General features: G+C 33.7%; 3 protein-coding genes across 15 annotated transcripts; 2 read left to right on the top strand and 1 right to left on the bottom strand.

The window, feature by feature from the left end:
- Positions 1–765: 765 nt before the first annotated feature.
- LOC6640936 (solute carrier family 12 member 6) lies at positions 766–13,990 on the top strand. Of its 10 annotated transcripts, none has more exons than XM_023174996.2 (22): positions 766–977; positions 2,604–2,723; positions 6,367–6,558; positions 6,687–6,820; positions 6,895–6,977; positions 7,040–7,142; positions 7,210–7,315; positions 7,387–7,516; positions 7,573–7,691; positions 7,759–7,977; positions 8,046–8,202; positions 8,271–8,530; positions 8,602–8,854; positions 8,921–9,283; positions 9,373–9,565; positions 9,634–9,849; positions 9,915–10,022; positions 10,359–10,412; positions 12,895–12,987; positions 13,363–13,496; positions 13,563–13,702; positions 13,762–13,990. In XM_023174996.2, exons 2-22 carry the CDS (start codon positions 2,609–2,611, stop codon positions 13,851–13,853), a joined length of 3,264 nt encoding a protein of 1,087 aa, XP_023030764.1. In that variant the 5' UTR covers positions 766–977; positions 2,604–2,608; the 3' UTR covers positions 13,854–13,990. The 10 variants fall into 10 exon arrangements, with proteins under 10 accessions (XP_023030764.1, XP_023030766.1, XP_023030768.1 ...); XM_002063753.4 differs by having other exon boundaries at positions 767–977; positions 9,373–9,559; positions 13,762–13,989; XM_023174998.2 differs by lacking the exon at positions 10,359–10,412 and having other exon boundaries at positions 13,762–13,989.
- Positions 13,991–15,256: 1,266 nt separating this feature from the next.
- Positions 15,257–17,897, top strand: LOC6640867 (WD repeat-containing protein 47). Of its 2 annotated transcripts, none has more exons than XM_002063752.3 (5): positions 15,257–15,853; positions 16,126–16,283; positions 16,350–16,740; positions 16,804–17,027; positions 17,534–17,896. In XM_002063752.3, exons 1-5 carry the CDS (start codon positions 15,689–15,691, stop codon positions 17,757–17,759), a joined length of 1,164 nt encoding a protein of 387 aa, XP_002063788.3. In that variant the 5' UTR covers positions 15,257–15,688; the 3' UTR covers positions 17,760–17,896. The 2 variants fall into 2 exon arrangements, with proteins under 2 accessions (XP_002063788.3, XP_046865734.1); XM_047009778.1 differs by lacking the exon at positions 15,257–15,853 and adding an exon at positions 15,861–16,038 and having other exon boundaries at positions 17,534–17,897.
- A 695-nt stretch (positions 17,898–18,592) lies between these two features.
- On the bottom strand, positions 18,593–26,001 carry LOC6640866 (calcium-transporting ATPase sarcoplasmic/endoplasmic reticulum type). 3 transcript variants are annotated; one of them, XM_023175057.2, is made up of 10 exons: positions 25,796–26,000; positions 25,181–25,328; positions 25,086–25,103; positions 24,925–25,007; positions 22,323–24,494; positions 22,140–22,255; positions 21,830–22,066; positions 21,642–21,759; positions 21,403–21,520; positions 18,593–18,871 (listed from the first exon to the last, which is right to left on the bottom strand). In XM_023175057.2, exons 2-10 carry the CDS (start codon positions 25,296–25,298, stop codon positions 18,843–18,845), a joined length of 3,009 nt encoding a protein of 1,002 aa, XP_023030825.1. In that variant the 5' UTR covers positions 25,299–25,328; positions 25,796–26,000; the 3' UTR covers positions 18,593–18,842. The 3 variants fall into 3 exon arrangements, with proteins under 3 accessions (XP_023030825.1, XP_023030826.1, XP_015034152.1); XM_023175058.2 differs by lacking the exon at positions 18,593–18,871 and adding an exon at positions 19,215–19,464; XM_015178666.3 differs by lacking the exon at positions 18,593–18,871 and having other exon boundaries at positions 21,229–21,520; positions 25,796–26,001.
- Between the last annotated feature and the right edge of the window lie 1,645 nt (positions 26,002–27,646).

Genomic DNA, 27,646 nt, shown 5'->3' with positions numbered 1-27,646 from the left:
TAAAATCAATGAAAACTTCCTGACTTATATTTATTTGCGTACAAAATCTTTTTCGTAGGGTAGATTATAATGTGAATTTTTGTGCATGACATTCTTATTAATTTTTAATACAATTTTATTGACATTCTTAGCATGTTGTCTTGTGACACAGATATGGAGATTTATAAAATAAACTAATGATAAATTGTTTAACTATTTACATACACGCATAAATACATACACATACATATGTACAAACATACATAGGCACATATGTATGCATGTACATATGTGATTTTATTAATCTTAATTATTATATAAGGAACTTTACGTCCAGACTACAAATGCATGTGTGTATACATATGTACATACATATGTACATTTGTATCTCTTAGATTAAGTATTTGTTGTCTGCTTTATAAATTTCGGCAACAATCAGTATTTTTTTTTGTTTCACACACAGAATTGGTAAACTTTTTCATGCTGCTTCGATTTGCTCAAGATTAAATTATCATAAAAATGGTAAATGTATACAGTTATGATGGTGTTAATTGCAATAAAAAGAATTGAGATATCTCTGGCTGTATGTATTTTGTCCAAAATACAATCGTCATCCCGTCCGCCACAGTGTTTTCCTTTGCTATGTGCCAAGCCATATGCATTACATTTGATTTCAATTACAATTTTCATTAATACACTAGGCAGTTCCCCCAACTTGGTATTCCAAATTATATACAGTAGAAAATCATTTTGTATTACTCATGCGCCTTTAATATGATAGTTTTATTTTATTCGTACAATTGAAAAGTTCGCTAAATAAAAAGGAGAGAAGAATTATTATTTGTGTTTATATGTATTTGTGTGTGTGGTGTGTGTGCGTGTTGTGTTGTGCATTAATAAAAAATAAATAACTAGAAGGAAGCTAACGGTACTGGCTAGCTAGCTGGTGCTTGGTTGTTGTCGTTGACCTCGAGTGCAAGTGCAAGACGCTTATTCAAGTAAATCTCGAAATACATGGAGAAAAAAAACCTCTCATTACAAATAAATAAATTAATTACCTACCCGTACATTCATACATACATATGTACATACATATAAGTGTATACATATGTATAACTTTTTACTTGTAAACATTGGTTTTTTTATTTTATCGAACCCGTTACTACATAGAATCTACAGATAGATACAGACAGACGGCTAGAAAGAGAGGGGGAGATTATGTTCGTTCTTTGAAGGGTGAACGATTGCTGAAAGTTTCTGTTGTTCCAATTAATACTGTATTTTCAATTGTTTGTTTTTATTGTTGTTAGGTAATACTTGTAAGCCTTCGGTCTGTATTTATGTACATACATACATACGTAGATACATATGTATGTATGCATTTTCGTATGTTGCTTATGAACGGAAAATGTAAGTTCCTTAACAAATATGTATCTATGTACATTTATATAAACATATGTACATACATACATATATAAGCGTCAAAGGGGTGATATAGGGAATCAGCATGGGGGATTCGTAGGATTGTATGTATGTACATACATACATATGTACACATGTATGTATGTATGTATGTGTTTTAGCCGGTGTAAAAGTTTTAAGATAACAAACAAAGACGAAATTTGATTCTTTTTCGCTGCTATTTTAAAAGAATGGGAATTCTTAGGGACTGATGGAAGGGACTGATAAATATAATATTTATTTTTACAAATATACAAGTGTGCCTACAACAAACAAATTCTGATCCACATGGAAAAAAAAGATTGTGATAAACTTTGAATTAAAATTACCACCTTTTCATTAATTATTTATGAAAGAGGCAATATTTTTAAAAAATTTAATTTTCTCAAATAAATTAAAAAAAAAAAAATATTACAAAATCAATTCTTCTTTATGGCGAATTTATGTACATATATATAAAATAAATTTACAAATTATTGTCACAATGTAGTTTTTAACTAAATATTTACATACTTAAGTATGTACATATGTATGTATGTATGTATGTACATACATATGTATGTATATGCATAGTTATCTTGTGATTTTAATCTCCCTAATTAAAGTGAATTATTTTGATTATTTTCTTGGGTCATTCCTGAATTTCACAGGAGTATAAGTTAAAAAGGATACATTCATTTTGGTTTGAATTATTATGAAGCTTAGTACTTGGAAGTTTATTATGCATTCCAACGTACATACTAAAGTTCATCAAAATACAATAGCTAACTGTCAACATGCTCTTAAAAAACGATCAGTCGAAAAGTCAGTAACGTCCTTGTTTTTCAAAAGTTATGGGTTGTTTGAATATATGTACATACACATACATGGGAACTTATGTACATACTCACGTTCTGAAAAATAAGTTTGATTAGAAAAACTCGTTGGCCTTTTGTACGATTATCACCTATCAAGGTAATCCACGGATCAACGGATAAAGCTTTAATTCTGTGGAATTTTATACAAATCTAATAGCTACCATATATGTATAATAAAATTGCAAAATAGACAATTCTTAGATAAGTTCTTAGATTTTTTTACAGCAACGGGGAAAGGAAAAAGAGTAGTCAGTCATGCTACCCAAAAACTAGCAAAGGTTATAAAAAACTTTATTTTTATTTCAGAGAATATGCCAGATCGATTTCAAGTTACCAAAGCAGACGAAGATACTGTATTGGACTATCAGCATGACGAATCAGCAAGTGGAAAGCTATTAGGAGATATTCATGATGATGAAGTGCCAGGTAAGAAATATGTATTAATAAAGATAAAAAATCCAAATTTTTATCAAAGTGTACATTTTGAAGTGTGAGCACAGAAATATTTAAGGTAGGGCAAGGTGATTTAATATGGAATTTATTACCAAATGTTTTCTTTTCAACAAGTCTCTCAATCTCTCAATCCGACACCGAGTGCGACAAATATTTTTGGAAATATTATCACATTAGCCTTGTACGGTCACGAGTTGCAAAAAGTCGGCTGACACAATTTAATCTCTATTATGCATTAAGCTGATAAAGGATTAGATGAGTGGTTCACCACACAGCTTGACATTTTCGCCCCCCAAAAAAAAAGTTTTCTAACTCAGTAAGCCTGCATCAACAAAAAAAGCTTTGTGCAAATAAATTTTTTTTTTTTTATCATGATAGCTGACCTAGACAAAGTGACTGAAGGGAATCACTATAGCGAATACAACTCGTCAAGTTAATCAAGTCTGATTATAAGTGTAGAGAAGGAAGGAAATATGGTTTGTTTCTGATGAATTAAGGACGTGCTTGCCTTTATTTTATCCCATAAATGTGATGATGATTGAATTAATGTGTGTGAAATTAGAGAGATGGAAGTCTAAATTTGGGTGGGAGTATTCTGTGCCTGGAAATATTTAATGCGGTTGCTGACGCACTCTCTCTCTCTCGCTCTGCCTCTCTTTTGGCCAGCTGCTAGCTCAACTCCCATGTCCTGGTACGCTCTCCAGTATATGTAAATGCATTCCGTTTGGCCCAAATTGTAAAGATTTTAAAGATGTCCTGCTGACACATTTTCCCCAAAGCTGCTCAGCTGTAAAGCTGGGCAGAAAAAAAGCTTTGATAACATCCCAGCCTCTGGGCAAGCTTTGCCCCTGCCTGCTGCTGCCTTCCAATACAAAAGGATGCTGTGTGTGTGTGTGTGTGTGTGTGTGTGTGTGTCTGTGTGGGAGAGAGTCTGTGCTGGACGGGTCCTGATAAAATGTGTGTGCGTGCTTGTGTGTGTGTTGTATCTCTCCTGGCTAAAATATACATACCTGCAATAAACTCTCGCTCTCTCTGGGCTCTCTCTTACTCTCTCTCTCGTTCCAAAAAAACGAATGTGTATAAAAAATTGCGTGTGTAGAGAAGAGCTTTCATTTTCATCTCAACCAAAATGCTCAGGTTCCTGGGCAACATAATTTTTATTCGGCTTACAAACAGTTTTTCTTAAGTTTTTCTATTAATCCAACCAAACAAAAAAAAGTAGCATAACTTTGAGCGTTTTCGCTTGATAAAAAATATATAAATTTTAGAAAATGAATTAATTAAAAGAAAATCATAATAAAAAAACAAAAAAAAATAATAATAATACAATGCAATGAATTACAAGTTCTTCTTAAACCGAGTAGAAATTTAATAATCGACGAAAACCAACAATAATCAAATACATACATAAACGACAGTGTGTTCAATTATTAAAATGGTCAAAAATATCTACATATAATCACATGGTGAAGGAGTTCGTTTTTCCATGCCTCTCTTTAAGTTCGATTTCCATCAAGTGTTAAATATTGTTAATTTATTTCATAACAATCCACACATCCTTTTCAAGCAGTTAATTTCATCCCCCCTCAACCAAGTGAAGAAGAGATTCATTTGCAGGCATCAAAGAAAAGAAAAGTAGAAAGAAAAAAAACCGAGAGCAAATAAATGAACCAAAGGAAAGAAAAAAAGAAAAAGATGCATAACGAGTTCCAGATCCTTGACCTAAATTTACATTCTATACGTTTTTTTTTTCTTTACGCGCCAGTGAATCGGAATGTTTATGCATATTTCTGATGTTCAAAAATTTAAATTAAATATTCTCATACTTGGTGAAATTCCAACAAATTGAGACATTTCAGTCTCTATACATATACGAATGCTGGGGCCTATTGGCTTCTGCCTTAATCCGCCCTTTTTTGGTTAATATTATTAACCATTTGGTTTAGTTAACTATGCCCAATATCAATGACTTGGATCAGATTTAGCAATATATTACCAAAGATAATGCTGTGTAGACTTTATATGGAAAACGACCACGCCTTTTGATTATATAATACATAATGCGGTTTTATATACATACATATGTATGTATATGACTTATTCATATCTTTTTGCAAATCTCTCACTAAAGTGTTAGCTAATTCTAAGTGATAAAAAGTGCAATCTAGAAGAACATTTTAGATTTTAAATTTAACGTTAACATGCAAAACAACAGTGCAAAAGATGATTCGGATGATGTCGATATAATACCATCCGAAAAAAATGGAACAATGCACGATACAAAAGCAGGTACGCCCAATAACCCAAACCAAAATCACATATAGGTACATACTAACATATATACATACATATGTATGTATGTATATGTGTGCATATAGTAGAAATCAAATGACAATAAACAAACGCTGGGTCGATATATGGCATACCCATACCTTCAAACATTTGTATGTACATTTGTGTGTATGTAAGTGTGTAATCAGTTACCAGACTATTGCATAATGTATGGTAATCCCGACTAAATAGTTGGAATTACTAAAATCCTTGTTAAATATTTATAAATAAAGTGAGTCGCTAGTGAAAGAAAGTTACATAAACCACAAACCTAGGTTTATATGCTCAATTAGATAACCAATAGTTTTTTGGTTTTTGTGTTCAGTTTCGGGGGAGTGGCAAATAATTTGAATAAACATTAGTTGACCTTAGCTGAAGTTTATTTAAATTAACTGAAAGCGATACATTGAAACTTATCACGTGAAATTTCCTCAAGGGGTTCATAGGTTTGCAGGCAGTATTTAATTTCTTTGATCAGTCTGACTGGGAGGATTTTTTACTTGTACATACTTGTTAAGGAATGGAAATTCAGTCCTTTCTCAAAGCTTTTAATGAAATTCAATCTTTAGTCATTCGAGTTGGAAACACTGTGACTTTGTTAACATCTCCACAGTACGACAAATTTTTAAAAATTGCATCAACTTGGTTTAGTTCAGACCTAAAACCTAGCAATTTCGTATATCAATTTGAATACTTAATCTAAAATTCCTACTGTAATCTTAGCAACTTATTGCAATGACTTTCAGAAAACTAAAGTTAATGATATTCTTTAAAGGACAAAAGGAAAAAAAATTCAGAGCTTAAAAAATAATATCATGTCTTGAGTATATTCAGTCTTTATTATAATAGTCAAAACTTGATTTAATTTTTAAATTGTTGTGTTAAAATCACTTTTAGACATAGCGAATTTTAATTAAAAATCGTATTATGGCATTGAATATTGAACGATTTAGCAGTTTGTTAAAGGAAAAACTTTGAAAATATGTTAAGAATCACTTTTTTAAGGAGTGACTTAAGGAGTAGTTTAACCCTTTGCGAATCCATTTTGAGTTATAAGTTATATCCTCATTGAAATTGTTGAAATTCACATGTATTTATGCAATAACATAAATATAAATAGATAAATCAAATAGATTTTTTTTAAAAGAACTCATGAATAAATAATCGCTTTTTCTCTTGAAAAACTGACTTCTCGACTGCTCTTTATGTGAGTTTTCACTAAAATATCTAATCCAAATCTAAGGACGATTTTACTCATTCAATTTTTACATATTCTTCATTTTAGACTCAGGTGATATCCACAGGGATGAAGAAAATCAGAAGTCGACCATCGATCCCAACTTATATCTCTATGATGATGATTTGGCGACCAGGCCCCATATATCCACTTTTATTTCATCAATTGCCAATTATGAAAACACGATACCAGCGGCCACCGATCCGGATGCAAAGCCAGCAGCACCTTCGGCTCGAATGGGTAAGTAAAGCAACTAAAATTTAACCACTACCAAATAGGAGGAAATAAAGGAAAAGATTTTGAAGAACCTCAAATTATGGCTTAGAGCGTATTTCGTAATACCTAATTGAATCTTCTTTCCTCTTCAGGCACCCTAATTGGAGTATTCTTGCCATGCATTCAAAATATCTTTGGTGTAATATTGTTCATTCGATTAACATGGGTTGTTGGTACGGCTGGTGCTATTTGTGGATTTCTTATTGTCTTGACCTGCTGCTGTGTGGTAAGCGAAATGCCTAAAAAAAATAATGTTTCCCCCCAAATTCCCATATTTATAATTGTTAATTATCCTTCAAGACAATGTTAACTGCCATTTCAATGTCGGCCATCGCAACGAATGGGGTTGTACCCGCAGGAGGGAGTTACTTTATGATATCACGGTAGGTTTGTCAAACTCATTAAGGAATCTTTACAATCCCTAATCTTTTGGATACTTACTTAGATCACTTGGACCTGAATTTGGCGGGGCGGTGGGAATGTTGTTCTATACTGGAACAACACTTGCAGCGGCCATGTACATTGTTGGTGCTGTTGAAATTGTTTTAGTATGTATAAAAGTAGTTAATTTTTAAACTCAAACAAAGGCTTATGACATGTTTGTAATAATTTTAGACATATATGGCACCATGGGCATCGATCTTTGGAGATTTCACCAAAGATGCAGACGCAATGTATAACAATTTCAGAGTCTATGGCACATTATTGCTCATATTTATGGGTAAGTCGAATTTAATTTTTATTTACTATAGTTATTTGCTGTACTTAATCTTAAAACTTTTATTATTTTAGGTTTAATTGTGTTCGTGGGTGTCAAATTTGTCAATAAGTTTGCAACTGTTGCATTGGCCTGTGTAATTCTATCGATTATAGCCGTTTATGTGGGAATTTTCGACAATATCAATGGCAATGAGAAGTTATAGTAAGTTTACATTAAATAACGATATAAAATAATTACTACAAGAAAATAATTTGCAGCATGTGTGTTCTTGGAAAGAGACTCCTGAAGGATATACCATTGGAAAATTGCACAAAAGATGATTCATTCTTACGTGACATCTACTGCCCCAATAACAAATGCGAAGAGTATTACCTAAGTAAGTGAATAGCAAAATATTTGTATATTTTCGTACTAAAATATACAATTTTCTATTTCCAATTCAGATAACAATGTGACCAAAGTGAAGGGCATTAAGGGTCTATCCAGTGGCGTATTCTATGACAATATCTTTCCATCATTTTTGGAGAAAGGACAATTTATATCGTATGGCCGAAATTCTGTGGATATTGAGAATGTTGGAGGTCAATCGTATAATCAAATTATGGCTGATATAACAACTTCATTCACATTGCTCATTGGCATATTCTTCCCCTCGGTGACGGGTAAGACAATTAGCCTAAAAAGTTTACTTAAATAAGTGTTTTATGGGGTTTTTTATGTTGTTTTTTAGGCATTATGGCTGGCTCAAATCGTTCGGGAGATCTTGCTGATGCCCAAAAGAGTATACCCATTGGAACAATATGTGCTATTCTGACAACAAGTACGGTTTATCTATCCAGTGTCATGTTTTTTGCTGGCACAGTTGATAATTTGTTGTTGAGAGACAAGTAAGTTAACAATGTGATATCAAACAGAAGAGTCTATAATTCTTATTTGTTTGTTATTATACTTATAGATTTGGTCAATCGATTGGAGGTAAATTGGTTGTCGCCAATATTGCGTGGCCCAATCAGTGGGTTATATTGATTGGCTCGTTTTTGTCCACTTTGGGAGCTGGACTTCAAAGTTTGACTGGTGCTCCACGATTGCTACAAGCGATTGCCAGAGATGAAATTATTCCATTTTTGGCACCATTTGCCAAATCATCAAGTCGAGGAGAACCAACTAGGGCTCTGCTTCTCACAATTGTCATCTGTCAGTGTGGCATTTTGTTGGGTATGTGTTGGCAAATTCAATTTCTTTTCTTTACTATTTGAATTGACATTTTTTTCTGTTCTGGTTTGTAGGTAATGTGGATCTGTTGGCGCCTTTATTGTCCATGTTTTTCCTCATGTGTTACGGTTTTGTCAATTTGGCCTGCGCTGTGCAAACTTTGTTGAGAACGCCAAATTGGAGACCCCGTTTCAAATTCTATCATTGGAGTTTATCCTTGCTGGGACTCACATTGTGCATATCAGTAATGATCATGACTTCATGGTACTTTGCTCTCATTGCAATGGGAATGGCCATCATAATCTATAAATATATTGAATACCGAGGGTAAGTCCTGAAGTCAAAGTGATCGGAATTGACAATTAAAATATTCTGTGCTTTCTTTTTTGACAGCGCCGAGAAGGAATGGGGTGATGGCATTCGTGGAATGGCACTCACCGCAGCTAGATACTCACTTCTACGTCTTGAAGAAGGCCCACCGCATACGAAAAATTGGCGTCCGCAAATTTTGGTGCTCTCTAAATTGAATGATAATCTATTGCCAAAATATCGAAAGATATTCTCGTTTGCAACACAATTGAAGGCTGGCAAAGGATTGACAATTTGTGTGTCTGTGATAAAGGGTGACCACACAAAGATAACAAATAAAGCTGTCGATGCAAAGAATACTCTACGCAAATATATGACAGATGAGAAGGTAAAAGGATTTTGTGATGTTCTTGTAGCCCAGGAAATTGGGGAAGGTCTGAGCTCAGTGTAAGTATACCTCCAAAAAGATGAACAGCATCTGCGCATTCCATAGTCTCTATATATCTTTCTTTGTCCCACTCGCACATTCTCAATAGTATTCAAACAATTGGTTTGGGAGGGATGAAGCCAAATACCGTGATTATTGGTTGGCCCTACAGCTGGAGGCAAGAGGGCCGCAACAGTTGGAAGACATTCATCCAAACAGTACGAACAGTGGCCGCTTGTCATATGGCATTGATGGTGCCAAAGGGCATTAACTTCTATCCAGAATCGAATCATAAAGTAAAAGTGAATTTTTGGGATGGCATTTGAATTGTTTTATACACATGTACTCTATCCTCTATCCTCTTATTTAGATTGGTGGCAACATTGATATCTGGTGGATCGTTCACGATGGAGGTTTACTTATGTTGTTGCCCTTCTTATTGAAACAACATCGTACCTGGCGTAATTGCAAGCTACGAATTTTCACAGTTGCTCAAATCGAGGATAACTCGATTCAAATGAAGAAAGATTTGAAGACATTCCTATATCATCTTCGAATTGAAGCTGATGTTGAAGTAGTCGAAATGGTAATCAAATTAAATACATTTCCTGAAATAGTTGGTAGTAATAATATTCATTATTATTATTATAGAATAACAGCGACATTTCTGCGTATACCTATGAAAGAACACTCATGATGGAACAGCGCAATCAAATGCTAAGAGCATTAGGCTTAAACAAGAAAGAGAACTCCAAAGTGGTAAGTATTTTGGTTTTAAATATTTTATCATTTTGGCATTTGTTAAGAATTCATCCAAAAAAGTACATCCCATATAGGAAAATGTACTGTCATCCCAAAAAAAAGAAACAAATATATATAAAGACATTCTGCACATTACAACTTCGATCTTGTTTAATGGTTTATTAGTATAATTTGTATATTTCTTTTTTTTTTTAGTTGGTATTTATGTATTTATATTAATTTAACCATAAATTCAAACATTACATACATATTTGCATTAAAAAAAAACAAACAAATTATTGAGATCGAAATTAAAATTTACAAAAAAACTTTATATTTATTAAAAATCCAAAGGTTCAGACTATAATGGACTTTAAGGAAACACCCAGTGATAATAAATTGTCTTTGGTAAAGAATCCTATACACAAATTGCAGAATGCAAAAATATATATGCATATTCAGATATTCACATTATAAATATTATTATCTCTATATATATAAATCTATATGTACATACGACCCCAATCAATATATTCATCAATCGACTTGGATTCACACTCGTGTGTATAATTTGATTCATTCCCATTGCATGTGTACCTATTAGAATGGATCAAAAGGAAGAGAGAAGTTAGACTTTTAGGCACTGATAAAGATACAAACTCACATTTCTACTATGTACGATTCTATGTATACGATTTTCATTATCTTCATATTCAGCTCATTGTGCTCCATCCATCTATCAATGTGTCTATCTATCGATGTATCTATGTATGTGCGTATGTCTATGTAATGTCTATTCATATTCATACTTCCCACAATTCATCTGTAACTTTTTATATACATATAATGCAGTGCAATACCAACAAGAATATAAAATAGATATTTTATAATAAAGGTTTTTATCAAGCCTTTTAATTTTTGTATGCAGAAGTGCAATGTAATGCTTCAGGATATCAATTTCAAAACTGTTTTGCTTTAAAATTTAGAATTGGAATTGTGTTATACATTAAGTTTTCGTCATAGTTTAAAATAATCGTTTGACAATTTGATCGGTTTGGTCCAAAGACATAAAAAAATATTCATTAGGTTATCGTTTTCGTAATAATTAACTTATTCTAAGATGATTTCTTTGAAATCTTTTAGAAATTTTCAACCAAATGTTCTAAAATGTCACGAAAACTTAAAACTTAAGTGACCAATTTTTTAGAATCTACTATTTTATCAAAGTTTTAAATGTTCTTAAAACAAACCCAAAATGTAAAAGCCAAGAGACTTACATATGCATTACATATGCATACAGGAGTGTCACAGAAATCGATAATGAACGGAAGCCAATCCAAAAGCAATTGTAAGGTATCACAGAAAAGTCTTTTAATAGTATTGAAAATGACTTTAGTAGGTTTGTTGTTTTAATATTATTGATGAATAGGCATATTATTATTCCTACAGTATTCGAAGTGTTTGAGATATTTAATTGAAATTTTGCATTTTATCTTTTTTTGGGTGTAGATAGCACATTTATCGGAATCGGCTTAATCAGATCAAAATCAGTCGAAAATAGAATGCCGTACCAAGTATCAAAAAGAAATTGTGAAAATAAAAGTATATGAATGAACTTATTTTGTTTTAGAAATTTTAATTTACAATGGAGTAGAATGATCCTCAATTTTCTTGTATGTTGCAATCGCATTGAGGCGTAGAAAGAGTGGACAATGATTTCAAGGGTTTATAAACTTTGCCGTTTTGGTGTTAGCTTTTCTAATATTTCTTTTAATAGGGCAGTTATAAATCTCACAAAATCTGATTCACGCAATCCCATAACAAAGAATTTAATAATTATTTTTATATTTATCTTCGAAGATTAATAATACATATATGTGAGAACCTGCATTATATGTACAACATATCACAATTCACCCGCATAAAATATGCTTATAGAGAAGGGCATTTCAAGAGTTTTATAAATGCTGCTTTGTTCTGTTTGTTCCATTTCATTTTATTAGCAAACAAAGGCTTTGAAGAAAATGCGTTTTTATTATACAATTGTCCAATAATTCACATTTATTATTACTCCGATACCAAACAAATGATTTTATCTGAGAGCTCTTTAGTTAATAGATCAAATGGTCAAGCAATTTAAATACTTCTACTCTTCTCTCTTTTGCTGGAAATATTGCTTTAATAAAATGCCTATGGGAATGTATAATGTTATGCTTTAGCATTTGATTATTATCGTGCAGTTTGAGATGCATCATTAGTTATATCTATTTTCGAGGATGCTCCGAGTGTCGTTTAATTTTAGTCGATTGCACTTTATGACCTTAGGAACGACCCAAACACATTTCTATGTCGCATTTGGCGTATTTGTATGTATAAGCACGTGAATCTATATATATACAGCTATATCTACAATCATTTTTGATATCAAAAAGATACATAAAACACAAGCTAAATTCTATATATTATCGACATCCGTAAAACTATGAGAAATGTATTTTGAATATTTTTAAAACTATTAAAGAACAAAAATAAAACACTTGTACATAGTTTTAAAAATAATTGAAATATTCAGAACTGTTCTCGTTTTCGAATAGGTTACAATTGGAAATTTTTAGACTGAAAACTTTATTTGGAATTGAAAATGAACAACGATTAAATTTTTGTATCAGTTGATTTTGACTAAATTTATGCGAAATCGAAAACGGGAACACGCCTGATTGGTGAATGATAAATATTTTTGTGTGTTTGTTTAGTGGTTATTAAAATATTAGATCTAAGATTTATATATTATTTCCTCCCCACGTTTCGAATGTTCATTGCTAGTCCAGTGAGTGATCCGAATTTGAAAAAGAAAAATCATGTCTTATATACTTGACGCTAACATTTCCAGGTTCAAACAATTGTAGACCACCATTATGACGTAACAAAAACAGCGTCGAAGGTTCGCTTTGCCGATCCAACCATAGAAGAAATACAAAATCACGTATGTATCTTGATTATACATTTTTGTTGTCTATTATTTTATCTATTTACTTGCGCTCCATATGAAAAAAAAGAGAAGGATCCAAGTTTTAAAAAGCACACAAACTTCTGTGTGCCAAGTAAAGTAGTTTTAATATTATTAAAATAAGTATTGAAAATATTTCAGGAAAAGATCATAAAAGAAAAAGAATTCATCGAATTTTAATAATTAATTTTGATTTTATTATTATTTCTCAATGTTGAAACTTGTGTTGAATGTTTATAATTTTTACACATAATTTATAGTTTTAACCATCAAAAAGGCACAGTACATTATTTAATAAGTCTTAAGTATTTATTAATCACATATTATAACCAATGAATTCTATATTGACAGGATTCTCAAAATGATGAGAAACGTAATTCAATTGACTCAGATGGTCCAGAAAATTTGGATGCACCTGAAAATCTATCTAATAAAGATGAATCGACAGAAAAAGCCGACGATAACATAAAGTCCAGTGTGAAACCGTAAGTTTTTGTATATCTTCATTTTTCAAAATGTAATAAATTTATCCTTCTGGTATCCTTTCTCAGGGACGAGTTCAATGTTCGTCGCATGCACACAGCAATAAAACTAAATGAAGTAATTGTAGAAAAGTCACAGGATGCCCAATTGGTCATCATGAACTTACCAGGGCCACCTAGAGAAGTGAGAGCGGAACGTGAAAGCAATTGTAAGTTCATGAAGATTTATCTTTAAATCACCTATAATTAACCACATCCTTATTTTTAGATATGGAATTCTTGGAAGTTTTAACAGAAGGACTTGAAAAAGTATTAATGGTACGAGGAGGAGGCCGTGAAGTTATAACAATTTACTCTTAAGAGCATTAATCGCTCTATTTGATAAGAGTTCGCAACACTAGACAAGTTTAAGAATCAATCAAATTTTTAAATGAAGGTTATTAATTTGTTATATTCAATCATATGTCCAAATATTTTATTTTTACGTAAATAAAATATCAAAAATTGTAACAATAATTAAAAATGTTTTATTAATATATATAATTCTTAGTTTTAGGTCAACCTGAATTCTTATACCACTTAAACTTAAAAAAGAAAGGCCGATAAACTGACAAGAGTCTTTATCTTTTCAACACATCTCATGTAGATAACAAGTTTGGACATATTTGCAAGAATACACTGACCTACCTACCAAAAAAACATTCGAGCCTGATAACACGAGGGTCAATACACGGCAATCTTGAGTTTTTTCTTTTTTTGTTTTCTGCGCAATCGCCGTAAATTAGAGTAGAATTTGTTGGGTATTTAGTCAGTCGACGTGCGAGAGGGCAGTACGGCAACGAAATCAAGATAAGCGAAATACCCGTTAAAGCATGGGGCTAATATCCCACACGTAAGTCTTGAAACATTATCTATAATAATGATATTAGCTATGCATATTTCTAGATAATGAATTGAAAACAGTAAATAAAGTAAGTATTGTGAAATTTGGTACGCTATGACAACAAGCGCAGCAAAACATTTGAAATATTTTTAAATGTAGTTACATTTAAATTCTTTTAATCTGCCGATTAGACTAATGGACTTGTTTTCTTTGTATGCCAAACCTGAAGTTCATAAAGCTCGAAGTTTGTTAATTTGTTGGGTATTTAATGTCTTTCGATCTGCATTAAAATCTCGAGAAATACATTTTTTCCCCCTTTTTCGCAAGAAATCATGATGTACACATTCAAAAATCGCATCAAAATTCATTTTTTCGAATAACCAAGTGTCAAATGCCATTTAAAAATATGCTGAATGGTGATTTCATTGCTATATAAATCTTGGTTAAAAATTGCCGAAAATACAGCCTGAGAAAAATAGGTGGACTCACCGAAAAGTATTTTAAAAATATCTTAAATTTTCTCAAATAACCACAAATTTGTGAATCTGTAACTGTTTCAATTTTCGACGTGTATTCCGAAATTCATATTCTTATTAGAATAAAATATAAAGGTTTGCTTCATAACCTCAAAAATAAAAATTTGGTAAATTCTCGCAAAAAATTATAATGAGTTTTTTAAAAGTCACAATGAAATTAATTTTTCCAAAATATCGAAATATTTTATGTTAAATATGCTTAACTGCGAGATTAAATTGAAATCGATTAGAAATTGACGAAATTGCAGTGTGTAAAAAAAGAAGACTACCAAACAAATTTAATTGTACTAAAAAATATACCAACTATTATATTTGTGAATGTTATAAATTTCACATTGGAAAGTGAAGTTGCGTGGCTATCTACATAATTTTCATCATAAGCCCCAATATATTTGGTTTTTGACTGCACTGTATCTATGCAGTGGCTATGCTAGGGTTATCTAATATCTATAACTAATATCTTGTATCTATAACTAAAATAACTATGTAGCTATCGTAAAATATTGTCCCTCAGATTAGTTCATGCATTTGAACGAGAATTGTATTTAGCAACATTTTGTTATTCTACAAAAAACTTATCTTATCTACATGTTTTTCAAAATCGTACCATTAGGTCAATGAGACTTGAATCAGTCGAGTATTTAGTTGTTGTTTTGATAATTTATGACACTTCAAATAAAGCCAAACCAAACAACACAAATATTCAGATATCTCATAGCTAGTTGTCACGGTGATGATTTCCCTCAAATTGTGTTAAGCAAACTGTTGCAGGTTGTATGGGTTATTACCACAAGTCGCTTAGCTCGTTGTTTGGTTTGGACCAAGTTGTTTTGTTCGCATTTTCTCTGGTTTATTTACATACATTTAAAAGTCCATTTGTTGTTTCTTCAAAACAAATGTCCTTAATGAATACCGAAGTCAAGGACGTAGAAATAAGACAGGTAAAACATTCAATTCCGAGAAAGGCAGGTGAACTAAATGGCAGGTCAACAAAATTTGTGTTTATTGGTACACGCAAGCATTTTTTTTCCTCTTTTTGGTGCAGTTTTGTAAAAGGGCATAATAATAATTGATGGACTTTCAAAACAGTAAACACATTTTTCAAACAGTTGACTATTTACCTTTGGTAGGGAAACAGACAATTGATTTTAGGTCATATCTGAATGAATTAATTCTTTTGAAATTTCTCTTTTTCTTTTCTTTTTGTCTCTAGGGTGACGTAGAACGTCCACAATTTGAAGCTGTTACTACATTATGCGACTCGCAAGCGATTCGTAGTGTAGATTTTCATCCAGATGGCAAACTCTATGCGGTTGGATCGAATTCTAAAACATTTCGAATTTGTCAATATCCACAAATTTCAAAAATAAGGTAAGCGATTGCTTTGGCAACAAATGGAAACCGGTGTAAAAAGAAAATTCTATCTAAACTCTTCAGGCAAGGTGCACATCCTCCAGCAGTGCTATGCAAGCGGACAAAACATCATCGAGGCTCTATATACTGTACGTGTTGGTCATCGGATGGTGAACTCATTGCCACAGGTTCCAATGATAAGACCATAAAATATATGAGATTCAACAATGACACCGATCAATTGGTTGGCCATGAAGTGGAGCTCAATATGCACGATGGCACAGTGCGTGATATGTGTTTTCTGGATGATTCTTCGACCAAATCGCGTTTGTTAGTTAGCGGCGGAGCTGGTAATTGTAAAATCTATATCACGGATTGTGTGACAGGAACACCATTTCAGGCATTTAGTGGCCACAGTGGTCATATATTATCGCTCTACAGTTGGACAAATGCAATGTTTGTGTCCGGTTCACAGGTAAACCATTTCAATTCAATGACTATTTTCAGCTAAATCTAAATTTTTGGTATTCTTTCGCAGGACAAAACAATACGCTTTTGGGATCTAAGAGTTAATGTTGCGGTCAACACTTTGGACCATGATTGCAGGGACAGTGCTATTAAAAGCTCATCAGTGACTGCGGTCTGTGTGGATCCAACAGGTCGATTACTTATATCAGGACATGCAGATAGTTCGTGCATGCTTTTTGATATTCGTGGCAATAGGCCCATACAACGATTTTATCCCCACAATGCCGAAATAAGGTAATTATACATAATTATGTTTCATTCGAAATAGGGACAAAATGAGAACAGAATGTGAGTCTTATTCTGAACAGAAATTTAGATAGATGTCTGTCTGTTACTATGCAAACAAATCTCTCAGTTTTTCTAGCTAAACTTTGTATTCAAGTTTCTTATTGTCGTGGGCTGTATATTTATTGGAATTAGCCCGATCAGACAGAACACTATAACATATGAATATATCGAACGAAAAATCATATGCCACACAAAAATGTCATACTACCATCAGGATATTAAATGTATCATATCATCATATGTATAGGAGGAATAGAGTGTGAATTGAGATCTTATGTTCCCAATTATATATCTTTTAATTAGAACATAGAGTATTAACACATTAGAAATAGAGTATTTGCTTTTACTTCATTTATAAGTTTGATGGCTTATTGGGGACGACAAGAGCTTAAAAGAGCTTTTACTGCATTAAAATTACTAAAAATGAATCCTTTTTCTTTTTTCTTTCACAGATGCGTACGATTTTCTCCATCCGCTTATTATATGCTCACTTGTAGCTATGATAATACCATTAAATTAACAGATCTCCAAGGAGATCTTGCTCACACATTATCATCTGTTGTTGTGGCTGAACATAAGGACAAAGCAATCACAATTCGATGGCATCCAACTGACTTTTCTTTTGTATCAACCTCAGCAGATAAAACTGCCACTTTGTGGGCATTACCTTCATCTTAATTATTATTCGACACATACCTATGCATACCTATTTATATACCAATATACCTACCTATAATACTGATAAATGATAATAAATTGATTAGACTGACCTAATTATTTGTGAAATGGAAAAAACAGAAAACTTTAAGAAATACAAAGAAATTGCAAAAACCTTAAAAAAAATCTTTGAAAAAATCAGAATTGAATTTGTTAATAGTATATGCCTCTGGCTCTTTATGCGGGTAGCTTTTTAGTTAATATTACTCTCGAAATGTTTGAATATTAAATAAGGGAAACTCGAAAACCTTGAATATACAAACTGTTACTTATAAAACATATAAGGAAAAGCCAAATATCTATTCACTACTTTTTCCTCATCTCAATAACACAAATTGTTTAGTGTTGATGTATTGCAAACTTATTCCAAAAGAACTGAATACATTTTTATAGGACTTGTGTCTATTCTTTTGGAACTCTCTAAGAACTGAATACATTTTTATAGGACTGGTCTATTGTCAAGTGAATATATTTTTATATGGCTTGTGAAATGTGAAGTGACAAACCCTATCAAAATGTATTCAGTTCTTAGAGAGTTCCAGAAGTATACGAGCTCATTTGGCAGGGACGAAAGAAAACTTTGCCTTATCTTTCAGTCAAATTAAATGAGTAAAAAGTATAATTGGCACAGACCTAAAATGGGACAATCTAACTTTATCTTGTGTATGGAAAATAGACTTTTAAACAGATTATTAAGTTTAATATAAAAGTACTTACTCAATTACACTCGTTTAAGTCCATAAAGGCAAGTGTGAGACGATTTATGTACATTTGTAATGGTAAATATTTAATTATTGTAGTTGGTATATATTGTATTTATTTAATTCGATCTTACTAAACCCACAGTTCAAAATGTTATCCATTAATAGTTTACTTTTTAAAGCAAATAATAATTTAGTTTATGTCAGATTTAAAATTGCAGTTGCAAAATAACAGGGCTGGCTGAGCGATTAATACACGAATGATAAAGGGTAGAAAAATCTGTCATCCTTCACATTCATTTCCACATATAGTACGTATCGGTTGTATTTATTGGGGCAACCTTTACCACTTGTCGACGACGACGTCAGGAACTATAGACATATACACACACACAGAATTATATATTAGATATTATAATTACTTGATGATGGGTAACCAAAAACTAAGATACAACTAAGGCAAATGGGATGAGGCATCTGAATAAGGATTGATTAGGCAGCTCCAGTTAGATCGTTTATCGGGGAGATCGGTTTTTGGTGATCATCGTAACAATATATATAAATATATTCTCTATATAGATGTGGGTATAAAATTTGCAAGTTGCATTACATGATGATGGATGGAATAAAGATACAAGGATCATTTCGGATTTCTTGGTTTTTTTTTTATTATTATTATTGTTTCGTTTTTCATGTTTTCAGATCTCTTACATGCTGAATTTCAATTCTTTCTTTATTCGTTTATGCATTTTGAATGTCATATAATGTAAATAGACCATAATGTACAGCTACGGGATAGTTGTTTGTTTTTTTTGATTGATTTGTTTGCATTCACATTGGATTCGGCACGCTTTTACGACATTATAATGTAATAACTGCACGCACTTTTCTAAAGCAGGGATGGATTCAATTTGTGTTATGGTAAATTAATCGGGTGGCATCCAATTAATGAAATCTGGGATTTACTGTATAAGAATAAAACAATAATTTGTTGATCAGATATGTTGGTAAATTCATAATGGCGAGGAGATAATATTGAGAGAGAGAGAGAAATCCAGTGGCCGTCACTTTATAGCTGGATCAAGGAACGCAACGTGCAAAATTCAAAAACGCAGCGCAAAAAAACGACAAGCTAATTAGAAATACATTTTTTGTATAATTGGTAAGTGCCCGCCCCCCATTGGTGGGTTCCGTGGGTGTTTTTGCAGAGCACGTTTTTTAGTTTTGCATAATTTATTTAGAGTAAATAATGTTAGTTTTTTTTGTATGTAATTTACTTTTCATTTTGTTTTTTTTTTGTTTTGTTTTAATCAATTCACAGCGTCTCTAATTGTATAACAAAGTACATAATGTATATTTTTTTAATCATTAAAATATCTATTTTCTTAAAATGCTCAAATGTTTTACTTAATGTTTTAGAACTGAGAGTGATAATAAATTACAAAAAAAAGAAATAAAGTAATAAAATTCAATGCCGAATTTATATAAACTTTCCGCAGACCTCCACACTTTAAAATAGGATTGCAAAATTGTCGCATTTGCATTGCGATTGGAAAATTTAATTGAAGAATAAACAGAAAAACGAAAATAGATCAAAAAACTTTTTTTTGTGTTATCTCTAAGGCGCCTATTGATTGCAAATTGATTATACAATTTCCTTGAATATAATTTCTTACAACTATGGAATGGATAACCAATTGATCGATCTGAAGTACATATATAAATGTATGTATGTATGTCTATTCAATTCTATTCAAACCACGTACATACACAGACACTCTTGCCTTAAAAAGGGCAGCAAACTATAAGTCAAATTTATACCAGTCGTTTGAAAATATTTAATAGGAGGATTTTTATATACATTCTATTATATTGATATTGTTGATTGTATATTGATTTTTTATATTTCAAAAGTCGGTGAGTGAGTATTTCAACAAAATGCCTAATTGCGAAAATTCTCCAAAAATTTGTTCAATTTGTTTTTGTACAGATTAATCGAGGTAGCGGACTGAAGAAACAAACAAAAAAATAAGAGAAAAACAAAGTTTGAAAACTTTTGGTAAAAATCTATTGATGCCCTTTAATGCTTAATTGGTTATTTTCTGACCAGAAATTTGAACTAACTTTTGAAACCCCTAAATATATATATATATATATGTAGATATTTTATGCCAGAAGAGAACGAACACACAATTTTGATGCAAGAAGCATCGACTGATATTGAGTTTCAATAGGAATTAGTTACTCATTTCTAGCACAAAACGATTACTTGTTGTTATTGTTGTTGTTTCTGATGACTCTGATTAATCATATGCTTATAAAAACGTAAAACGAAACGAATTTAAATATATATATGTATATACCGATGACGGGTACTCTCTCTGTCTTATGTAACTACTGCATTGTATGTACAAAAAGCCATTTCGCTATATATGTATGTATTAAATAAATCATATACAAACACGAATCATTAGTTAGTTCATAAGGTATTGATCGTTTTTAGCATTGGTTTTCTTCTAAGCCAAAACCAAGAAGTTGGAGGGGTAGTAAGTCGGTTTGTTCCGTATTCGATATATCACTCAGTCAGCCTTGTGATACATCCGAATTCCGGAATCCAGAGTTAAGTCCGGGAACAAAAATGTTGTTTTTTTTTTGGGGGGGTTAAAGTAATTATGTTAGAGATATACATATATATATATATAAAAGTATATATATAAGTATGTATATAATTTTGTTTTTGTTGTTTCTGTTTATATTTAGTAACACTTTATACTAGTAATTAGAATAATAAAGTTGGGCTTAATGATTATAATTATGTTCTTAAAGCATCATAGCGTACAGCAGGCCAAAGAAGACAGCCCACATTAACACAATCCCATGCATTTTATATATAGGACTCTCACCATCTGCGATTTTTCTAGCAACAAACTTCAATGTTTCATCTAATAAAACTACAGGAATTGAGAATTTCATCACAGTTATCCATTCCTCTGCAGACAACGGTGTCACTTGGAAGACGGTCTAAAGAAAAAAAATGAATAGAAGACACAAACACGCAGAACAGAGAAACAGAATTTAGTTTAATTGAATTGGAAGAGTTTTGGCGTTAATCATAGTTAAGTTGCCTGTAATTAGTACTTACAGAGAGGACATCCACATAAAGAATAACAAAGTGAAGAGTGAAGGAAAGTGCCATTGAACCAATCAACCACAAGTTGCACCATGGAGGCATTGTAATCAGGGACTGATTCTCAGACAAGCTATGAACCAAAAAGATTGAAGGATATGTATTTCGATTCAAGTCAAACACAAGAAGATTGATCTTTTTACCTGTTCATTGCGTTCAACATCTCAATTGTGACAAGAACGGAAAGAGCCATGGTCATTGCATGTGGATCACTGAAGATTTTGCAATCGACACCCTTGAACTCGTCGCCACCGCCCAAGCAGGACAGATGGTGAGTCAACTGCCAGTAGGTTAGATTGGGACCCTCTGCAGAGAAGACGAACCACCATGCAGCAGCGCCAACTGTGGCGGCACCAACATAGAAGCCAATAGCCATGTAACTATATTAGAAAAAAGAAAAATTCTTGTTGAAAACACGTTCTTTTTTTTTGTGTGCACTGTGTTTTTTCTAACCGGAAGAATAGCCATCCGGAAATGAGACCCTCATCGGCCTTGCGTGGGGGTTTCTCCATGATATCCAGATCAGGTGGGTTGAAACCAAGAGCTGTGGCTGGTAGACCATCAGTAACCTTTACAAAAAAAGCAAGTATGAATTTTGATATTTATATGTATGGAAACTTTTTTTTGGTCTCTTACCAAGTTGACCCACAAGAGCTGGACTGGAATCAAAGCTTCGGGCAGACCAAGAGCAGCAGTCAAGAAAATAGAGACGACCTCACCAATGTTTGAGGAAATGAGGTAACGGATGAACTGTTTCATGTTGTTATAAATAGCGCGACCTTCTTCAACGGCAGACACAATGGAGGAGAAGTTATCATCAGCCAAGACCATTTCGGCGGCAGATTTGGCCACAGCGGTACCAGAGCCCATAGCAATACCAATTTCAGCCTTCTTCAAGGCGGGGGCATCGTTGACACCATCACCAGTCATGGCAGAGATTTCGTTCATGCCCTGCAAGAACTCAACAATCTTCGATTTGTGCTGGGGTTCCACACGGGAGAATAGACGAGAGCGGGCCACGGCAGCCTTCTGTTCAGCTGGGGACAAGTCATCGAATTCGCGACCAGAATAGGACTTGCCAGTGGTATCTTCATCTTCGGTGAACACACCGATACGACGGCAAATAGCCTCAGCGGTAGCCTTGTTATCACCAGTGATCACAATGACACGAATACCAGCGGCACGGCAACGGACAATGGAGTCGAAGACTTCCTTACGTGGGGGATCCAACATACCGACGACACCGACAAAGGTTAGGTTGACTTCATATTGGTAGAACTTGGTGGAGTCTCCCAGATCCATTTCATCGGGCTTCATTGGGCTATCGGCAACGGCCAAGGCGAGGCAACGGAGAGTATCGCGTCCAGTACCGTATTGGCCAGTCAGGCTCAAGATCTTGGCCTTAAGAGCCGATGTCAATGGCACCTTGCTGGTGCCGACACGGGCGTGTGTGCAACGTTCCAAGACACCTTCAGGTGCGCCCTTAACGAAGAGTTTGGGTCCAGTGCCCAGGCGGGAAGCCTTCAATGGTGTGCAGTAAGAGGACATAGATTTACGATCGCGGGAGAATTCCAGGGTGAATTCCTTCTTCCATTTGGTTTCAATTTCAGCACGGGCGCAGATAGCAGCAGAGCGGCGATCCAAACCAGCCTTGTTGACATTGAAGGAGTTCAGTTTCTCGGCCAACACAATAAGGGCAGTCTCGGTGGCTTCACCAACCTTCTCGAAGGCCTGTTTGAATTCATTGTAATCAATGGCAGAGTCGTTGCACATGATGCAAATGGTGGACAGTTCCTGGAGTGTGTCGTAATCGCTAGCCTTGGCACGTTGGCCGCCCAGGAAGAGCTCACCAATGGGTTCGTATGTGGAGCCAGTCAGCTCGAATTCAAGGAAGCTGCTGTCATTGCCCTCAACTTTGTCGAAGATGAACATGCGGGAGACGGACATCTGGTTGGTGGTGAGTGTGCCGGTTTTATCAGAGCAGATAACTGAGGTGCAGCCCAAGGTCTCAACGGAAGGTAGGGAGCGCACAATGGCGTTCTTCTTGGCCATACGGCGAGTACCCAAAGCCAAACAGGTGGTAATAACAGCAGGAAGACCCTCAGGAATGGCAGCGACAGCCAGAGCGACGGCAATCTTGAAGTAGTAGATGGCACCCTTAATCCAGGAACCACCGTGGGCGGGATCGTTGAAGTGTCCAATGTTGATGGCCCAGACAGCAACGCAAATGATCGAGATAACCTTCGACAATTGCTCACCGAACTCATCCAGTTTCTGTTGCAATGGGGTCTTGATCTCTTCAGTCTCAGACATTTCAGTACGGATCTTGCCAATGGCAGTGGAGAGTCCAGTGCCAATTACAACACCGCGAGCCTTGCCAGCGGCAACATTGGTACCGGAGAACAGGATGTTCTTCTTATCCTGATTGACGGCACGTGGATCGGGAATGGCGTCGGTGTGCTTGATGACAGAGACCGATTCACCAGTAAGAATGGACTGATCGATTCTGAGTGTTGTCGAATAGATGTGAGTGATGCGAATATCGGCGGGGATTTTGTCACCAACAGAGATCTCAACAAGATCACCGGGAACAATCTCTTTCGCTCTGATCTTCTGGATGCCAGACTTGTCCTGACGGACAACCTTTCCCATCTCTGGCTCATATTCCTTCAGAGCCTCAATGGCGGATTCAGCATTCCTTTCTTGCCAAACACCGACTACCGCATTTGCTATCAGAATAAGTAAAATTACTAAGGGTTCTACAAATGCAGTGAACGTGTCTTCGTGCTCTTCAAACAGGGCTAAAACCTTTAAAAAAGAGAAGAAAACAAAATTTGTATCCTCATGTTACTACAAGCTCCTTTTCTTCACTTGGAAAAATGTTTTAAGTGACCTGTGACCAAATCCCGCATCGTTTTTAAATAATATAAAGCAAAATTTGTAATTTTTGTTTACCAAGGTTATGATCTGATGGTAAACAGTATTAGAAATAATCGTAATCAAAAAATAATTCAAACAGTAGGAATTATAACTTTTATGTTATATCCAAGTCACAAAGCATAAAAGAGAATTAATTTGAAAATAAATCAGCTGTTGGTCAAAATAAAAACTTTCGCATATGGAAATTACGACATAACTTTCCATTTTCAATTTATTTATATCTACTATTTCTTCTTTCGTTGATGCGGGGTTTTCTGGGACAGGGGACTTTCAAAAAATTAAAAAAAAAAACACTTACGAATGAAATGATGGCGGCCAAAAGCAAAATCTTCACCAGAAGATCATCGAACTGCTCTAAGACTAGCTGCCAAATACTCTTTCCTATAAACAAAAAAACGCAAAGATGGCAAAATAAATAAGTCATCTAATTTGCACAATTTATAGATTAGATTTCGTTACCTTCTTCAGTGGGCAATTCTGTAAATAAAAACAACAAAAATAATACATTAGTATCAATTTCGTTAGGGCAGACAAATTTTGCATGTACTACTTACCATTTGGTCCATATTTTTTCTGGTTAGATTTGATCTGGTCAACAGTGAGACCGCGCTCAGGGTCTGTGCCAAAGAAGTTTAGCGCTTGATCGACGGTTTTCGAGTGACCGTCTTCCATCTTGAGTTGTTATCCTCTGCGTTCAGTGGCCTATACCAATTGGAGACAATGGAGCAATAAAACAAAAAAAAATATTTTCTTTATTTTTCAATAGTTTCAATCGATAGAGAAACATACAAATAATAATAATGTGTGTGTTGACTTGAATAACAAATGTTAAATATTTTGTGTTCTTTACATATATAAATTGGAATACGTAAATCGTATGTGTGAGAGTTTCAAACGCGTCATTATAATATGCACACATACATATGTATGTACATACATACATACATACATGGGTATGTACTTATGTAGAATGTGCATTTGTGCAAATACATACAACTGTACATAAGTATCTTTCACAGAGAGACTGAGAGAGAGAAAAAATAAAGGCTTAGACGAAAAATGTGCATAATCGTAGTTAGAGATACGTGGAAATGTATTTCGTGATGATTGTGCACTTTTGTAAGACACTTTTCACCAATTCGTTGGGGGGGAACACAATTTCTACTAACTTAGCCTGTCCTCGCTCGCGAACGTCGCTGTCGTCGTCTCGACTTATGAGATTCACACACGTGTCACTTTGTACAACCGTGGCGGCGGCAGTGATTTGCGAATAAAACGCAATTTATTTTTTACAAATTTAGATGTATCAATTTAGAATTCTCCGTAATTCATTCAAAACAAAGAACGCACTGCGTGTTAAGTACTGAATTTTTTATATATATGTGTTTTCAGCCATGGCGCATTTTTCTTTTCTTTTCTAAATGTGTGTGCTCTGATAATATTGCACTAAGTCTCAAGCCGTCTATTACTGAAATAACCAACGCCGTGCCTGTTAGGGTTGCCACCACAAAAAATTATTCGATTGTCTCAACGCCGGGTTTTAGTGTGCAAAAAATAACTATTATTTTAGATAAGTAATTGATAAAACTGTTTCTGAAATGCAATTTTCTGTATATTAAAAAGGGGTTTAAAAGGCGCTGATTAAGGTCTTTCTAATACTAGATAGAAACTGGCATGCGTACTGTTGATCACAACGGCTGACAGCTGTTGCTTTTTTATTTGGAACTGGTGCAACCAACTGGAACTGGAACTAGAATCATTTATGATTAAAGTAACGGTCGTTTGACAAATCACGTTCTAATTTCTAATTTAAATTTTTTATAAAGCATTATTCAATATAGAGAAAAGAGAATTTATGTCGATAAAATGTATTTTTAAACGTACATTTCTCATCTCTGCGTTGTTATAGCTTAAAATGAGATCTGAAATCACAATGATTTTTTTCGGGGACATTTAATTTAAATAATTTTCCTCAAAGTTACAAAAACAAAAAGTTTTTCTTTTAGACCATACATATATGTATGTATGTATGTGCAAAAACGAGCCCTGAATTTTCAATATTTATTTATGGATACATATGTATATACATAAATACATATATACTTTTATACACACACACACACACATAAATGAATTGAAAAGTTTGCGTGTGTTTGCATTATGGAGGCAAAAAAGATCTGGTCTGCCCGAGATCGGCTAAAAATAGACCACCTAGCTGCCAGAAATACAAGATAACGCTTGGACACATATACATTTAGAAAAATCTATATACTTTAGCCTGTATCTTTGTATATTTCAATGTGATTGAAGAACATATAGAAAAAACATTTTATGCGGAAGTACATTAAATTGACTAAAAGTGTCCTTAATATCCGTGATGGTGCAGAATGTACCCTTATGTATGTAAAGATATCCTAATCTTCTTACATCGAGGGTATTGAGTTTATCGTTATCAAGGACACTGTCATTTAGAGTATATGTACATACTATATATAATAAAATGCAGATTACAATATATACAACAATCAAAAAAAAAGTCGAATAAAACTAAAAAAAAAAAGTAATTTTTGAGCTTATGTAAATCACAATTTGTTGGTAAATACAAAATAAAAGGCAACATTTTTCGCGTTTTCAACTACACAGCGTATTTTACACATAGTATATATGTACATAGGACAGATGCCTGGCATACATATATGTATATGTATAGGTATATATTATATATGTATTACACAAATATTCCGCAATCAACATTGTTCCTTTAGCTTGCAATATATATTTTTACAGGTACCAAAGTTGCATAACAAATTTCTCTAGCACAGATACAGTTTATATGGATGGGAATGTTTCTCTGTGTGGGGTATGCATGTGTTTGTATATGTATGATTGTATGTGTATATGTGTGAAAACTTTACAGCAGTTTGCTTTTGGTGTGTGTGTGCGTGTGAACATGCATTTGTATTAGTGACATTCAAAATTTTTCGAAATGACATCTGAGGTCGAGGTTGTTTCACTGGTTT

This window comes from Drosophila willistoni (assembly GCF_018902025.1).
Source record: "Drosophila willistoni isolate 14030-0811.24 chromosome 2L unlocalized genomic scaffold, UCI_dwil_1.1 Seg168, whole genome shotgun sequence".
In the NCBI taxonomy this organism is placed as follows: Eukaryota; Metazoa; Arthropoda; class Insecta; order Diptera; family Drosophilidae; genus Drosophila; species Drosophila willistoni.
Note: the sequence above shows the minus strand (reverse complement) of the source record. Positions and strands in the feature narration are given on the sequence as shown.

Excerpts from the sequence above, each read along its gene's own strand:
- LOC6640936 (XM_023174996.2), top strand. The coding sequence starts at position 2,609 with ATGCCAGATCGATTTCAAGTTACCAAAGCAGACGAAGATACTGTATTG. Across the intron at positions 6,978-7,039 it reads AGTTACTTTATGATATCACG|ATCACTTGGACCTGAATTTG; the intron begins GTAGGTTTGTCA and ends ATACTTACTTAG. Across the intron at positions 7,143-7,209 it reads GTGCTGTTGAAATTGTTTTA|ACATATATGGCACCATGGGC; the intron begins GTATGTATAAAA and ends TAATAATTTTAG.
- LOC6640867 (XM_002063752.3), top strand. The coding sequence starts at position 15,689 with ATGGGTTATTACCACAAGTCGCTTAGCTCGTTGTTTGGTTTGGACCAA. Across the intron at positions 16,284-16,349 it reads CCACAAATTTCAAAAATAAG|GCAAGGTGCACATCCTCCAG; the intron begins GTAAGCGATTGC and ends TAAACTCTTCAG. Across the intron at positions 17,028-17,533 it reads CCCCACAATGCCGAAATAAG|ATGCGTACGATTTTCTCCAT; the intron begins GTAATTATACAT and ends TTTCTTTCACAG.
- LOC6640866 (XM_015178666.3), bottom strand. The coding sequence starts at position 25,298 with ATGGAAGACGGTCACTCGAAAACCGTCGATCAAGCGCTAAACTTCTTT. Across the intron at positions 22,256-22,322 it reads AGCTCTTGTGGGTCAACTTG|GTTACTGATGGTCTACCAGC; the intron begins GTAAGAGACCAA and ends TTTTTTGTAAAG. Across the intron at positions 22,067-22,139 it reads TCCGGATGGCTATTCTTCCG|TTACATGGCTATTGGCTTCT; the intron begins GTTAGAAAAAAC and ends TTTCTAATATAG.